The sequence below is a fragment of the Danio rerio genome, chromosome 12 (genome assembly GCF_049306965.1).
Source record: "Danio rerio strain Tuebingen ecotype United States chromosome 12, GRCz12tu, whole genome shotgun sequence".
In the NCBI taxonomy this organism is placed as follows: Eukaryota; Metazoa; Chordata; class Actinopteri; order Cypriniformes; family Danionidae; genus Danio; species Danio rerio.
Window position 1 is genome coordinate 24,202,556 of NC_133187.1, and position 17,071 is coordinate 24,219,626.

General features: G+C 36.2%; 1 protein-coding gene across 2 annotated transcripts in view; it reads right to left on the reverse strand.

Moving 5' to 3' along the window:
- Window positions 1–17,071, reverse strand: part of neurl4 (neuralized E3 ubiquitin protein ligase 4) — a 58,634-nt gene that overhangs the window by 12,879 nt on the left and 28,684 nt on the right. For both annotated transcript variants that reach the window (XM_021480311.3, XM_021480310.3), the window contains exons 8-20: window positions 16,556–16,829; window positions 16,294–16,475; window positions 16,073–16,158; window positions 13,279–13,441; window positions 11,588–11,798; window positions 11,407–11,483; window positions 9,086–9,164; window positions 8,175–8,344; window positions 7,844–7,972; window positions 4,409–4,554; window positions 4,100–4,318; window positions 739–837; window positions 500–652 (exon numbers count right to left, since the gene is read on the reverse strand). In XM_021480311.3, coding sequence (XP_021335986.2) covers window positions 500–652; window positions 739–837; window positions 4,100–4,318; window positions 4,409–4,554; window positions 7,844–7,972; window positions 8,175–8,344; window positions 9,086–9,164; window positions 11,407–11,483; window positions 11,588–11,798; window positions 13,279–13,441; window positions 16,073–16,158; window positions 16,294–16,475; window positions 16,556–16,829 — 1,988 coding nt within the window. The remainder of the gene's footprint in view (window positions 1–499; window positions 653–738; window positions 838–4,099; window positions 4,319–4,408; window positions 4,555–7,843; window positions 7,973–8,174; window positions 8,345–9,085; window positions 9,165–11,406; window positions 11,484–11,587; window positions 11,799–13,278; window positions 13,442–16,072; window positions 16,159–16,293; window positions 16,476–16,555; window positions 16,830–17,071) is intronic.

A 17,071-nucleotide genomic window follows, 5' to 3' on the forward strand; every position in this document is an offset into this window, starting at 1 on the left:
GATATATTTCATTTTTATGTCAACCATTCCTTTAAAAACTCATTAAATATAAAATCATTCATTTCCTCGGGTTTACGTGAGTCAGCATGCACCACTGACAGATGACAGCTGCTCCCTCCCCTCTTTCTCTCCTTCCTTGCCTTAAAACGAATACTTTCTGCTCAAGTTTAAGTAGCAGGTCGGCGCCAGTGATGTAGGGTTTAGTGCTTCAACCCATGCACTCCAATGCTAACGGCGACCCTAAGTTCGATTCCGCCTAGGGTCCTATGCCGATCCTTCCTCTCTCTCTGATCCCAATGCTTTCCTGTCAATTCCCTCTACTTTCCTATCCAAATAAAGGTCAAAACCCCAAAATAGTAATAAAAAAATTATAAAATAAAAAGAGTAAGTAGCATATTTCAAAATTGTGAGTTAAACTTAAACTGAAAGACCGGGATTTCATGACCCTTTAAAATACAACTGAAACAAACTTCAAAAAGTGCTGTAGTAAGCAGCACACCTCTCTGACAGGAGTGCAGTCCTCTTCTCCTTCACTGCAGCTGTCGGACGAGAGCGAGGGAGCTTTCACACTCTCAGAATCCTCAACTAGTGTTGAACTGACGATGGACACAGCCGTCACCTTTCCATACAGGTCCAATACAGCATACACGTTCTGGAACAAGTGGTAAAAACGTGGTTGAGTGGACTGTACGACTGAAAAATGAAACATATTACATAAGTATAGAATGATAGAGGTACCTTTGCTACTGCAGTGGCTGCTGGTCCCATATCTTCTCCATCAATGAGAATGTGCATGGTGTCGTCACTGCATCTCTTCACCCCGACACGATTTCCAACCTATAACCAGAACAGAGATGGAAAATGTGTTATAGGGCTGCACGATTAATTGAAATGAAGCTGAAATCACGATTCAGCATAATCTGGAATTTTCATGAACATCTTGCCAGGAAAGGAAGGCTCTGTGATCACTAGTAAATCTCAGACTAAGGGCGCTCTCAAACTGAAACTGCAAATAAAAGACAAATAGGAGACACTGGAGATCAAACAGAGCAGATTCAATGCGACTAATATCCGCACAACTACAGAATCATCTCAAATAATAATTATAAAAACTCGACTGAAGACATGAGTTTGAATTTTTAAAAAAAAAGTCATTTAATGTGGTATTTTCACATTTTAAGAGAAGCAATGAATATATTCGATTTAGGAATGTGCCGATTCATTTTGATTTATTTATTTTTTTTGCATAGCTTGTAAGTGAACTATGGCTCTGCGAAGTAAACGCTCTATTTGAAAGCAGGGGCTGGAGATATACTGCTGATTACATAGCTGGGTTTACTGCTAAAATGAGCACGAAAATAGCCTTCAATTAATCGTGCAGCACTAATTCCTTAATTTACAAAACCCAACAGGCATAATTTACTAAATATATTTTGTAAATGATTATTCATCCTATCCATCATCCTAACAGGAAACTTTTTAAACATTTCTTCATGACTTCAAGACTTGTCACAATTGAAACGTTCATTTTTTCTTAAAAGAATCTCGAACGGCCAAGATCTTAAGCATCAAGTGAGAATATCAGACAAAGAACATGTGACACTCAGGAGCAGTGTTGCCAGATATAGCTGACCTTTTCTAGCCCAAAAGCTGTCCAAAAAGCCAAAAATATTAGATCAATATTTAAATATTTTTAATGTATTTAAATCGAAACTAACCTAGTTACTTTAATCGTCATATTTTTAACCATACAGCAACCAACACCAGCAGTCAGAACCACAACCAGATCTCATCGAAACACTGCCCCCTCTCACCCACACACTGCACTTATTGTTAGACTATGTTTTACTTTCGAAATGGGGTAAAAATTCATCCTATTTGGCATTTTTAATTCTTTTTAACTTAAATTCTGTTCAAAGCTTCTGTTTGTTCTTGCTGTCAATTGTGAAAAAAGGGATCGATAATAGTGACATGATAAAGTGTTGTGAGTTTAACAGCCGGCGCTGCGTGATGCCCGTGCACGCAAAAGGGAGTCGGATGTCCAGAGAGTCAGATTTTGATACAACTTTCCTTCACCTCCTTATGTGGGTGGGCCCACACGGTTTGTGCTATGCACTGGTCACTACTAGCTGAATGGAGTAAGAGCACACAGTTTAGTTTTGTTGAATAAGTTGCATATAAAAGTTACGTTTCAAAACCGCCTAAATTTTGTCCAATCCCCTATGCCATTTTTTACCGGCACAATCAAATTTAAATTGCCCAATTGGGTGGGAAACTGCCATATCTGGCAAACACTGCTCAGGACTAAAATAACTGTGGTAAAAAAAAATCAGCTGTGCCATCACAGGAATAAATAAAATTAATGAAAAAAGTTCAATTATTCGTTTATATAAACAGATATAACTAAACTGCAATAGTAACTATATCCGTCTTTTGATTGAGATGTTAAAGCCAGGTCCTGACTCTCTGTGGTTATTAAATATCCCATGACACTTCTCTTAAAGGGCCATGAAACCCCCCCATTTTCAGTTTAGGTCTACATCTGAATTTTTTTCAAAATATGTATCAAAATGGGCATGGAGCTCAGCGAGCAAAGGGCAGGAGTGGGCATGGCCAGCATGGGAGAAGGAGGTGAGCGAACAAATGTTGTCAGTTAGCTCACAAAATGAGACAAAAACCGTGAGGAGATGCATGATTTTATAGTTTACAAAGTTAAAATGCAAAGAAATAAACAGTAATTTATTGCCCTGCTACATTTTTTATTCGTAATTTCATATACACGTAACCACAATTTATATTATTATTAAGATAATTGTGTTCATATAAACACAATAAATGAGGACTTTTCCCTAAATCTCCAGGCCTGAATGCATATTCAGTGCAGCAGGTCTCTTGCCCTGTCTATTTTAACCATTAGCCCTGTTGGTAATCTAGAGGATTTAAGCAAACACAGCAGCACGGCGATGTGTCTAAATGTGATTAAACTCTTGATAAAAGACAACGTCTGATATTCTCCAATTCTCATACTGCTCTCCAGTCAAAAATGCTTGCTGCACACAAACAGCTTTGCTGTATTGACCCTGACAGCATTGCGGGGAAAAACATGCACCAAACCCAGTGGATCATGGAAACAAACACATACGACCCTTTATGAACAGCTAAATACTGTGTGCCGTGAATCCATGGACGCTTCTCACCCAGTCATCAACGTGTCTCACAGCTTGGCACTGGCAGGTCTGCCTTGCCTTCGGAAAGCACGTGCAGTCATGAATAATTAAGAAGCCGGCTCTTCTCATAGGATAAGAAAACACAGCTATGAATAATAATGAGAAACCGACGCGTCATCTTTGCATTTGCAGTTTTGCGCCAAGTTGCCGATTTTGATCCCGCCCCAAAAATCATTTTAAACCCGGAAGATGAAATTAGCTGACAAAAGCTCAAAATTATCCAGTTTTTCTCACAACAGAAGCTGACAGGTGCTAACATTGTCTTAACTGATGCTCAACACACACAAACCTGTTAAAATCTCAAAAAAAGTACTCGAGGGTTTTTTGAACCTTTAAAGAGCAGAAGTGTAACCCCAGTGTCCTGACCAAATTTCCTCCGTTGGCCCTTATGATCATAGCCTCCCAATCATCCCCATCCACCGAATTGACAGTATCACTGTCTCTCCACTCCACCAATAGCTGGTGTGTGGTGAGCGTACTGGCGCCGTTGTACTGTGGCTGTAATCGCATCACCCAAGTGGATGCTGCACACTGGTGGTAGTGTGGAGAGACATCTCTTATGATTGTGAAGCGCTTTAGGTGTTTGCCCATAAGTACATAATAAGTCCACATTACTTACTTACTTACAATATTAATGTTCACAGCATAAACTATACTTCTGTTATGCATATTCTGCAGTTTCCCTTAATACTAATACTCTGTAAAGTCAGATGTTTTCTGATTGGTCAATGCTCTTATCATGCTTTATGAAATTGATTCCAAGGACAGAGTTGCTTTGTGTTTTCAGAGATTTAAAGTGTCCTCTGCTATAAAATTAGAATGATGATTAACCTCTATAGTTCCTTTCATAAGTGTGAACCTGCATTTCGTACCGTGAGGCGATCCAGAGAGCAGCCATAGTTCTGTCTCTGCAGTACTCCGTTGCGTCTGACCTCAGAGCCGGCCAGCACCCAGGTGACCTTTGTCCTGAGCTGAGTGAGTGAAGGCGAGAGGCCGCTGAGAGGGCATGATGGCAGGTCAGGGGGCTGCAGGGTGGTCAGCCCCACATGAAGAGAACCAGACCACCTCTCATCCACCTTGTTAATTTTCACCTGAAAAACACCAGTCCCATATATAAAAACAACATTATTATCTGATTTCAGAATGTACAGTTGTGAATTAAAGCATGTCCTGCATCTTACCTCAAACACTTCATCTGTTTTGAGCTCTTTTGCACTAAAGACAATTCCATGGGCATAACCTCCGACCCTCAGCGCTTGGCATCCATCTCCTAATAACACCACGTTTTTACCATGTTTACTGTGCAGGCGATGAGCTACTCCTGCCACTAGAGAGAAAAAGACATCCCATTTACAACTGACAGCAGGCATAGACCTTAAAACAAGCTGTAAATGATCCATCTTAGTCATTTAAATATTGTTTTTTTATTAGTTTTATTAAAAAAAAACAAGAACAAATATCATAACAAGAAACTAACAAAATAATAAGAGCAACAAAATAAATATAAAAGAAGGAGGGGAAGGTGAGACTACAAATGAAATTAGTGACAAAAATACATACAAAAGAGAAAAGTAAAACACAACAAAAGGGGGGGGGTCTATTGATAATTTTAAAGCAGTTTTTCCAATCTTAAAACAGCAGTTTACTTAAACTAAAACTAAAAAAAGTTTAATAGTTTATTAAATTTCAACATAAAAGATTCTGTATTTAGATCATTCTCTCAAGTCCCTAATTAAAAATTTAGGAGACTTTTTTTCTTCTTCAGTAACACTATAAGTAACATTTGTAGCTGATACTGGTTCAGGGTTTCTGTAAGTTTTATGAGGGTTTATTTAATATATATTTATGACTCTTTAAAACCAAACAAACATTTTGAAAAAAAAATAATCAGGGGAAAAAATCTAAAGTAAAAACAATACTGTTGAGAACTATGTATGGTTTCTAGGGCAAACATAAAGAGTTGTGTTTAGAGCAACATTTTAACGAAAAAAAAAACTAAATATTTTTTTTTTATGTTAAAAGTATGTTAAGGTTTGAATACGACTTATTCAACCACTTGAGTGTAAAAATAACTTTTGCTTCTCATCAGACCCATTGTATATAGTATCTATATACTTCTATGACAATGCTGTCAAACAAGTTGCTATAAACACAACTCTTCATGTGCTCCCTAGACATTATAAACAGTGAAAATAGCTATATATATATATATATATATATATATATATATATATATATATATATATATATATATATATATATATATATATATATATATACAGTGGGGAAAATAAGTATTTGACACATCAGCATTTTTATCAGTAAGGGGATTTCTAAGTGGGCTACTGACACAAAATTCCTACCAGATGTAGCCATCAAGCCAAATATTGAATTCATACAAAGAAATCAGAACATTTAAGTATACAAGTTGAGTCATAATAAATAAAGTGAAATGACACAGGGAATAAGTATTGAACACATGAAGATAACAAGGTGCAAAATGGCATAGAAAGTCAGGAGATCTGTCAGTATTGAGAGAAAAACCCTGCTCCCTATCAGTACTAATTGATATCAGCTGCTTTAGTCCTAGTTGATGGCCTATAAAGGCTTCTCATTACTCAGGAGGCACACATGAAAGACTTCATGATGACTAAAAACAAAGAACTCTCTCAAGATCTGCGTAGTCTTATCGTTGAAAAGCATTTTGATGGGAATGGTTATAGGCGCATTTCCAGAATGCTGAATGTTCCTGTGAGCACTGTGGGGGCTATTATCCGGAAATGGAAAAAGCATAAGTTCACCATAAACCGGCCACGATCAGGTGCTCCACGTAAGATCCCTGTCCGAGGAGTCCAAAGAATAATCAGGAGAGTTCTCCAAGAGCCAAGAACCACTCGGGCAGAACTTCAGGAAGACCTCGCATCAGCGGGTACTATTGTTTCAAAGAAAACTATAAGCAATGCACTGAACCACCATGGCATACATGCACGCTCACCACGCAAGACTCCATTGCTGAACAAAAAGCATGTTGAGGCCCGGTTAAAGTTTGCGAAACAGCATTTGGAGAAGCCTGTGGATTATTGGGAAACTATAGTATGGTCAGATGAAAGCAAAATTGAACTTTTTGGCAGTCATTCTACACATCATGTTTGGAGAAGAAATGGCACTGCCCACCACCCCAAGAACACTATACCAACAGTTAAGTTTGGGGGTGGAAGCATCATGGTTTGGGGCTGCTTTTCAGCAAGGGGTACTGGCAGACTTCATATTATTGAAGGTAGGATGAATGGAGAAATGTACCGGGACATTCTGGATAAAAATCTGCTGCCATCTACCAGAAAGCTGAAAATGAAAAGAGGGTGGACATTTCAGCAAGACAATGATCCCAAACACAAGGCCAAGGAAACAATGAAGTGGTTTCAAAGAAAGAAAATCAAGTTGCTTGAATGGCCCAGTCAATCACCTGACCTAAATCCCATAGAAAATCTATGGAGAGAACTGAAGATCAAAGTTCATAAAAGAGGCCCAAGGAACCTTCAAGATTTAAAGACCGTTTGTGTGGAAGAATGGGCCAGAATCACTCCTGAGCAATGCAGACGACTGGTCTCTCCATACAAGAGGCGTCTAGAAGCTGTGATCACCAACAAAGGCTTTTCTACAAAGTATTAAGTTAAGTGTGTTCAATACTTATTCCCTGTGTCATTTCACTTTATTTATTATGACTCAACTTGTATACTTAAATGTTCTGATTTCTTTGTATGAATTCAATATTTGGCTTGATGGCTACATCTGGTAGGAATTTTGTGTCAGTAGCCCACTTAGAAATCCCCTTACTGATAAAAATGCTGATGTGTCAAATACTTATTTTCCCCGCTGTATATATATATATATATATATATATATATATATATATATATATATATATATATATATATATATATATATATATATATATATATATATATATATATATATATATATATATATATATATATATACATATATATACATATATATATATATGCCTATATAATATTTAGCTATGATATACCATCATCAAGAGACATGGGAACAGAGCGATTCTTTTTTTAAAGGGTTTAATTCAATAAAAAGCCAATTAAGACTTTTTTAAAACTCATAGAAACCCTGTGGTCATTGAGGATTCAACTACTGTAATTCGGCTAGTGTCATTTTGACAATCAAAAAACAAACACAGGCAATGCAGAATTATCATCCGTGGCACCTGGTTATACACTGAGGTCTTATGAAACAAAACAATCAGTATATGCAGGAAACCTCAAGATTGATTTCAAATTTCTTTCAACATTATTACCTTTAATCCACAGCCTCTGCAAAAATTCCTGACTGCGTTCATGACAGACATTTGATATTTTGTTTTGACTGTTTAAGACACTCTTGCTTTGACTGTATATGTTTGTTTTTTTCTCTCAAAGCTTCAGCAAACAATGCTCTTTAATTTTCTACTGAAGAAAAACATCACTTGCATCTTTTATGTCCTGACGGTGAGTAACTCATTAGAAAATGTTCATTTTTGCATAATCTGCATTCTTTTAAAAGTATTACTGCCTTAAAAGATTACTGTGATAATACAATACCCGGGGAGTGTATGGGGAAGCTCTTTTCTGTGATGTTACTGGTACACAGACTGTTGTCCAGTGGACCGGATGAGCTTGTAATGGACACTTGCACACACTGACCATAAAGATCGACCACAGCATACACTTCTAAAAAAACAAAACACACACACACAACACACAACACACACACACACACACACACACACACACACACACACACACACACACACACACACACACACACACACACACACACAGAGAGAAGAAATCAAATCAGGAGGACAAAATACATTATTAAGATGTAAAATAACAGCGCTGCATTACGTTTGGTAAGCTAGCTGAAAATTACCTGATGGCAGCCCAGTACAAGCTACACCCTGGTCGAGGCCGTTGATGAAGTAATGCAGGTCTCCAGTTGCTGTTCGCATCATCCCAATCCTGGAGGCAGTAGTCAGAGAGTCCAAGTCACAGCCATAGTTATTCCTCATGGTATTGCCATCCTGCATGATTGCTGTGCCGCTACAGATAAGATAGAGTGAAGGCAGATGTCAGGTATCTGGTCTGACAACAAAAGTACTTGAACAACTTGTATACTTGTACAACATAAGCCTTTGTATAACAATAGCTATAATTCCATCCAAAAATAGGAATTAATTTTACGCGCAAAACTGGAATATCGTATAATAGATGTGCGAATAAAAGCAGCATTTCTGTCCAACGAGTCAAAGAGAACAAAATGGTCACTTCCTGATTAACTGGCGCCAAATATTAACAGTAAAAGCGGATTTTGTCTGTAGTGGGAGAAGCTGCATCAATCTTTTCTTCATTTAATAAAGGACTTGCGCCTCAGAAGGCAATCCAGACATGCAGTGAACATGCGGTAGGATTTGAAGGCATGAGACGCAGAGCATAGACACTCTTAACTGTTCTGGAGGTAATTCAAAATATAATAACACTAATACTGAAATGATTAAGTTGTTTTAAAATGACCCAAACAACATTTCCGATGTTTAATGATGTGCTCAGCCTGCTGGTTTATCCATTCACACACATTTTTACCATCACATAATCTCTTAAAAAAATCACATGACTTTTTTAAATGCCTATACTGGAATTTGTTCGGTAAAAGTGTTTCCATCGTAGTTTATGCGCATCTTTTCTTATCGAATAAAATGTTCTTCCTCCTCAGTTTTGCTCATGTTTTATTATGCACATTTTTAAAAATTATGCGTATCTTGGCATTTCCATCAAGCAGCTCACCTCAGCATCCATGTGTCATAGTCAATGTCAGTCATCGTATTTGGAAACTCCAGTTCTTCGGGTCTGATCGCTGTCACTCCTGTGCATGGATACATGAAACAGAGTTGAAAACCAAGTTTTTATTAACAGAGTTCCATTCATTTTTGCTTTAATCATTTAAAGTATTCGTATACAGTTATTACTAAAAAACTAATTATTTTAGCTTCATCAATGTTTTTGATTCTTCTACGAGAAAAAATTAAACATTTCAGTCTAAATAGGTTTTTTTTATAGGCAGATTTTAAAAAAAATTACTTTTATGAACCAAACTACTGTAATGAATCAAAGACTATTGATGAATCTGTGGTATTTCTTCAATAGAAATCCCTCAGATTCTTTTATCTGAGATGATGCTGATTCCCATTCAGTAAATCTGAACTAGTGGTTTTTCTTTAAAAGATTTTTGTTGAGATTTTTGTATTTTGTTAGTGAATCAGTGCTATTTTGTTAATAATACAAAAATGAATTTGTTTCTTTATACATTAGAGGAACTGCTGTACTAAATTAGTGATATTTCCTTAATTAATCAGAGATATTACTGAAGTCAGTCATTGGTGTTTCTGTAGCAATTGGTATTTCTTTATTATTTTCAACTTTTACAAATCAGTGGCATTACGAAGAGAATCTGAAGTATTTCATAATGAATCCACGGTATTACTTTAGCAAATTTGTAGCAAATTTCTTTTTATTGATTCAGTGGTGTTTCTTTAATAAAACACTGGCACTTAAACACTTGTATTTCTTTAATGGTTTTAATATATCCTTTGATAAGATGGATATTTAGTAACTAAGAAAAGTTAATGAAACAGTGAGTACAATATGGACAATATATTATTATTTCTTCAGGAAACAAGCAATATTTATTTATGAAATATATTGGTCTGTCTTTAGTAAATCTGTGGTATTTATTTTTTTCTAAATATTTTTAGGGGTCTTTAGGGGACCTTTTTTATTGTGATAAGATAGTGGAGGTTTCAGACAGGAGAGCATTAGAAGCAGAGACAGAGAAAGGACAGACAAAGGACCTTCAGCCAGGTAACAAACTCGGGTTGATTTGAGCACCATGGTGCTATATGTTGGCACACTTAACCACTAAGCTATTGTCATTGACAAATCAGTCATATTTCTTTAGTAAATCAGGGGCATGACAATGCTTCCCACACATAGACTATACTTGGGTGGGGCTCCCAGGTATATTAACGGCCGTCCAAGTATATTAAAAGTGACACTTTGTTTTTTAACTACTATTAATATCTTTTACACTTTTTTGCATTGGCCCCATATAACCAAACATCCACAATCGATTAAGTAGTGAAAAATCTTCTCTTGTTTACCCGTTTCATTCTGTGTAAGACTTGTCAGCACTCACACAGACAGTCTCACATGCTTTGCAGACCCACAGAGACACGCCTTTTTCTGACTTGAAAAATTCATCTTGCTCAAGTTTGTAAATCTCCTAAATTGTCTGGGATTCAACTTTTGCTTTCGCTTTCACTTTCTAAAGCTCATATGCGTTTTTGAATTACTCTTTTATTAAAGACTACTTTCCGCTTGCTTCACAGCTGACACTGTGCACAACTTGATTAGCTTGTTCAGGTGTGTTTGATTAGGGTTGGAGCTAAAATATGCAGGACACCGGACCTCCAGGAACAAGTTTGGTGATCCCTGATTAAACGGATCGTTCAGAAACGACGAGTAAAAACTTTATTATATACTTGGAGAGGATGAAAATGACTAAAATGGTCTAAACTGGCTGCAAAATATATGTAGCCTACACCATTAGTAATGGTTAATCAACACATTTGCCTTATTTAAGTAATTTTTATCTTGTAATTGATATTTTGGCGATATTGTCTGTTTTATTCCCTTTTCTGTCATTTATTTCTCATTTGCTAATTATTTTATTAATTTGATGATGGTAATATATTACATAGGCTATTTATATATATATATATCTAAAATGCTTTGGCATTCAAGTTTGCTTTTTACATCTTTTGCATACTTTTTGCATATTTAACTCTGTCATTGTGTGCACGTGGCTCCTGAATAGTGTATATAGGTAACTAATTATGTAATGTGGATAAATGGTGTGTTTTAATCCGGATATCACCGCAAGTATATTTCAAACCAGTGGGAAGCACTGTATTAAGTGAATAAATGGTTCAATCATAAGTAAACAAGATATGTGGAATCACTGGTTATTTCTTTTGCCAACTAACTGCATTTCTTTAGTAAATCTGTGTTATTTCTTCACTGAATCATGTCCTTTCATAATAACTGACCTGCTTCTATAGAGCCCGACCAGCGATCCACCATTTTCTGAATCACAATTTCAAAGAGCTCTCCTTCCCGAAGGCACCTATTAAAACAGACACACAAGCATAAAATATTAATGCCTTATCTATTAAGATCAAGCAGCAGGATCTAACAGTCCTTAAGGTTTCATGCTAAATCAAAAGTAACCTGTTTGAAATGACGATGGCATCATTAAACTCGCTGCGGCAGTTCTGCCTAAGTGCTGTTCGGCCACCGTTGGTGATGACTGCGTTAGTGCCGTGCAGCTGATGAAAGCGCAGGTCATTGGCAGCTGTGGCTCCTGAAATTGAACACGGGCTACCAGGAGACATGGCAGTGGGACCCTCGGAGCTGTCGTCAGGCAAGGGAGGGAGATCAGCTGAAAAATAGAGATTTTTTTATTATTAAAGGTCTGTAGACACTTAGCAATTTCAGTGTAGGGTGAACAATTTACAGTATTTGCAATGGTATCACAAACTAAAAGGCTCCAAGTACATTGTGGTCACGAGATGCTAAGTTAAAGCAGTTTTCAGAGGAAAAAAAAAAACAGGTTGCAGATTTCAGAATTTTTAGATATTATTAGGATTATTATACATTACACCGAGATATTAAGAAGTTCCATATTGCTTGTAGGGCTGCACAATATTGGACACATCTAACATTGGGATGTTTCTTATTCTGCGATATATATTGCGATATGAATGCAATTTCACTAGATGAGTTGAATAACTATTTGGAAAAAATTAATAATTTTAGATTGACTGAGATGTGTAATGCATGATATATAATAAACAATCTGCAAGAGTGAATAAATTCAATCAATAAAAAGATAAAAATTAAATAAACATCGTTTTATTGTTTACCCGAAAAGTCGAACTGTATTTAGATGTACAGAAATGTAATAATCAAATATAAAGTCTTCATTGTATAAACAATTCAATCAAATTAACGATTTCCCATTTATAACCGTCACACAAGCCTTAAAAAACACTTGCAAAATGGTCAATTATTATCCAGACTAACATTGCATATACTCACAATGTGACTATGATTAACATTGCGATATTGATAATGAAAAAAAATATTGTGCAGTCCTAATTGCTTGCATCAAGGAGACGCTGAAATCGCCTTTAAATTTCACTGTAAACTTCCGCTTTGTATATGGCAAGTTTACGACGTCTGGTAAATATGTGTAGCTATTGAGTATTCTTTCATTTTTGCACCAACTAACTGTTGCTGAAATAAATTGTTGCTGATGTAATGTAGCAAATGATGCCATTTGACATAAGACATCGTTGTAGAAACTGTCAAAAAAAAAAAATCATCTCATGAGGTTTTAAACATTTATGAGTTTCATTCTTCTTCTGAACATAAAAGAAGATACTGTGAAGAATGCTGGCTTCTGGCCCCCAGTGATTTCCATAGGAGGACAACAATTGGCAATAGAAATGAATGGGTGCCAGCTAGCAGCATTTTTCAAATTATCTTCTATTGTGTTCAACAGGGGAATGAATCTCAAATAGGTTTTAAAGTGAAGGGTAAATGATGGCAGGACTCCCTTTAAAACTGCTAAAACTAAAACTATGATTGTTTTTAATTTGTGTGGCCGTGTGTCAAATATCTATTTTTAGGAAAATATATTCAACAACTTTGACACACAACACATTAATATTGTGGTGGTCATACTATATAATGTTTTATTGTTTGTCTTTGCTGAATAACACAGAAGATAATGTGCTTTTACTTTTTAAACACTTTCATATTAATTTGTAATATTGGAGTTTGTTTCTAATACCATTCAGCCTTATTTCAAGGTGTCTACCATCCATTAATTTCTATGCCATCTTTATTGCTCTCACCCATATCATCCATGATGGTGGCCTGAGCAGCCTGTCCATACAGATCCACTACTGCATACACGTTGGGCGGAACATTCCAGGCAGCAGGACCTTGAGGCACTCCATTCACAAAGAAATGCAAACTCCCATCTTCCTTTCGGACAACTCCCACCGTATCTCCAGCCTGCAGACATTCGCATGAAATATATGTAAAACCCTTCAATAGCCAAATTAAGATGATGCGCAAAGTCTAGAACGTCTTTATTTGTGTCTTTGCTCTACTGTATTTATCAATGCTTACACTTGATTGGTTAAGCAGGTGCACTCCCTTACAAAATCATCCCAATGTATTTAAAACTATGAATTATTTCAAAATAGAGCTATTCACTTTATCTTGTGAAATTATACTCAATATAGTCAATATATAACCTAGAAAACTCTCTAAAAGACAAAAATATCTATCTTTATCTAAAAAACATGTCTATTTAAAGGTCTCTTTATGATGCTGCATACTTTCAAGCCTGTACCTCAGGTCTTGCCGTGTCTTTTTGTATATCATTGTATTACTGCTTAACGTAGTGTTGTTTAGGATAAAATCTGTGTTGTCTTTGTAAGGTGACCATTTGTATTGTGAAGAGTGCCTATACGAATAAACTTTATTATTGTTGTTATTATTATTATTGTTACTATTATTAATAATACAATTACAGTGTATATAAAGGAACCAAAGACTGAAATTCAACTCTTAGCACCTCTTTTAAGACTATTCCCATACTTTTTAAGACCTCATAACCACTTCAGGTTTCAACTGGTAACATTGGTGACTTTTTAACTTGCAGTACTTTTGTTGTATAATCTTGAATAAAAATTTGAATCCAGCAGGAGGCACCAATAGAATTGGAGAATTAACACTTGGAGAAATAACCAAGTCAACTTGGTTACTGCAGTAAAAAAAGCAGCGTGATATCAAATCTAGCAAGACTTTATACATTCTTTTCACATTTCCAGTTTTCTCAGAGGCAGAAGGCGTCAAAGTTGGGTAAACTCAAGAGCACAGTGAATGAGAGAATACAACAAACATTTTTTTTTTACAATCCTATTTGCTAAAATAATAAAAGATAAACTCCTTGATGGTGTTATACAGACTTTTAGAAAAAAGGAAAGAAATTGTGTAAGACTGATGACGGCATCCAGAGTAGAGAATAACATTAAAATTCACTCTCAGCCCCATAGACGCTGCATTAAGCGGTAATTTGTTTTTTTTAATTTGACACAAAGATGATATAATACATTCATATGTTTTTAAATATGTTCAAAATATTTAAATATGTTCATAATGTTCAAAATATTAAAAACTTTCAAGGATTTAAGATTATGATGACCAGTGCCATAACAGTCTTGTGAAAAGGGTCTATAGACAGTCTATGATGCATGGAGGGCACAATTGCAAACCAGTGTTTTCCAGTAGGATGCTTTTTTCAGCTGGTTATTCTCGATCCGAAAGTGGGTGTCAATACCGTTTTGAGTAGGTTACTTTGATTTTGAAAGATATGTGTTAACGCTGTTATGCTTGTGTCAGATACAGTTCAATCATGAGAGAAAAACGGTCTCCTAATCCAGTGTCTGCCATCAGATAAGATGTTGAAATACAGTGTAAGTGTTCTTGACTAATAAAAGTATGTTACTGATATTATGCTGGCTGATTTGCATGTTGATTCTAATCAGGAGCAGTTTATGTTTCATTTATTTAGTTTGCAATTACTAATGCATTATTTACATCCAAGTCCATGCTTGTTAACATTAGTTAATGCACCGTGAGTTAACATCAACTAACAATAAACTACTGTATTTTCATTAACTAACGTTACCTAACATGAACAAATACAGTAGTAGATGTATTGTTTATTGTTTGTTCATGTTAGTAAATGCATTCATTAACATTAACTAATGAACCTTATTGTAAAGTGTGACCATCTAGTATTTACCTGGTATGTGTTTTTCTGTAATTTCAAAATGGGGCTTTATTTTTATTTAGTGAAAATAAATGTCAACGTGTTAGTGGGACAGTACGTACGTGTGTCAAACATTTAGGTAAATTACATTTGTTTGGGTTGGTTATACATAAAATAAAGGAAAAACGTTCACTTTACAGATGACGATGGTCTGTTTAAATGGCACAAGATGCCATCTGAGTGGGGGTAAAATGACTCACAGCAGCTGTTTCAATTTCCATTACACCAATTTTTTTTAAACGATCAGTCTAGAAAGTGGCCCTGATCAACAGCAGTATTAGTTCAAAGATGTTAAAAGCAAGTAAAATAGATTAAAACCAATGTTTCAAAGCTATCCAAATGTGTCATCAAGCTGCCAACTGAAAGTTCAGAGCATCCTCCTTACGCATACATGCAAAGCATAATGAGTAATCTTGTGTTCCATGAAAAAAGGTCTATAAACTACATAGCACCGCAATTTTTGGAGATTAAATTCAGGCAAACTTTAGCATAACTATACATTGTACAACAAAAATTTAATACCAAGTAAAATAGCATTTAAGAAATTTGTATCTTTTTTAAGGGTCTTGAACTCTAAATCGATTTATGATGTTTTAATACTTTTTAAGAACCTGCGGAAACCCTGTATCATGTAATAATGTAATATGTAGCATATGTATAAACAGCTGTCTGAAGATACTCCTTTTAGTTACACAATTTCATTAAGAAAATACAGATTCGCACTGACACAAGTTTTTAAATGTTATTTTTCTCAAAATATCTGAAAAAAAAAGCAAAAAGTTTGAGCTGGGCTTTAAACTCACTTTTAGACGGTCCAAATTGTGCCCATATTCATCCAGAATTGTAGTTCCATTGTGCATGACCCCATTTCCAGTCATCATCCAGGTTCCTGTGGAGATAGCAAAGCAAAAGATTAGCTAATACTCATGCATTTTACATTTGACGTGGCCTTGAAATCACAGACACTAATCAGTCAGCTGTTCTTTCACTTGTGACCTTTTGCATAACTGTTTAGGCATCTTACCCGAGCGCAGGTTGGTCATGGTTGATGGTAGCTGAAGATAGGCAGGGTTATGAGTCGTCACACCAATCTCTATGGAGCCAGCCCATTTGTCCACCATTTTGTCAATGCGCACCTGGAAAACCTCATTGGAGTGCAATGGACGATTGCTAAGCACAACACCATGGTTGAAGTCATCCGTCGCACTGCACCAGAGAACAACATTTCATTGAACTGCCCCTTAACGTCAATTAAATAGAGCAATTTTGGGATTCAGTTAACTCACTGAGGTCGTAAAGCAGTCCGCCCATCGCTGATGATTGCAGCCTTCTGCCCACAATTTGGATGGAAGAGCAAGCGGTCTGGGATATCAGGCTCAGGGGTTAATGAGAGTGCAGGCCGGGGTCGACCCACGTCAGGTGACAGTGCCCTCATGATGGCGTTATTGCGGCGCAACCGATCACTGTGGTTATGGTTGTGCACAATGGTGACTTTAACCGCCATGCCATAGAGATCCACCACTCCATACACTACGCCAGGTGTCTGGTTGGCTGCAACCCCTATAAAATCAATGCAGAAATGTAGATTAGAAAAATTGGTGTGTGAATTTCTTAACGTGTAATGTGTCGCTCTTGTTTGTTGTGACCTCATTTCCAACCTGTAAAAAAAAATACAATGTAAACAAAAGAGAACTGTTCTGTCATTTGAGACATGAGTTTTCATCTGGGGCTTTTATTTTGAAAATTACCTGAACTTATATCAAGATCAAGAATAAACAAAACAAAAACAACAATACAAAATA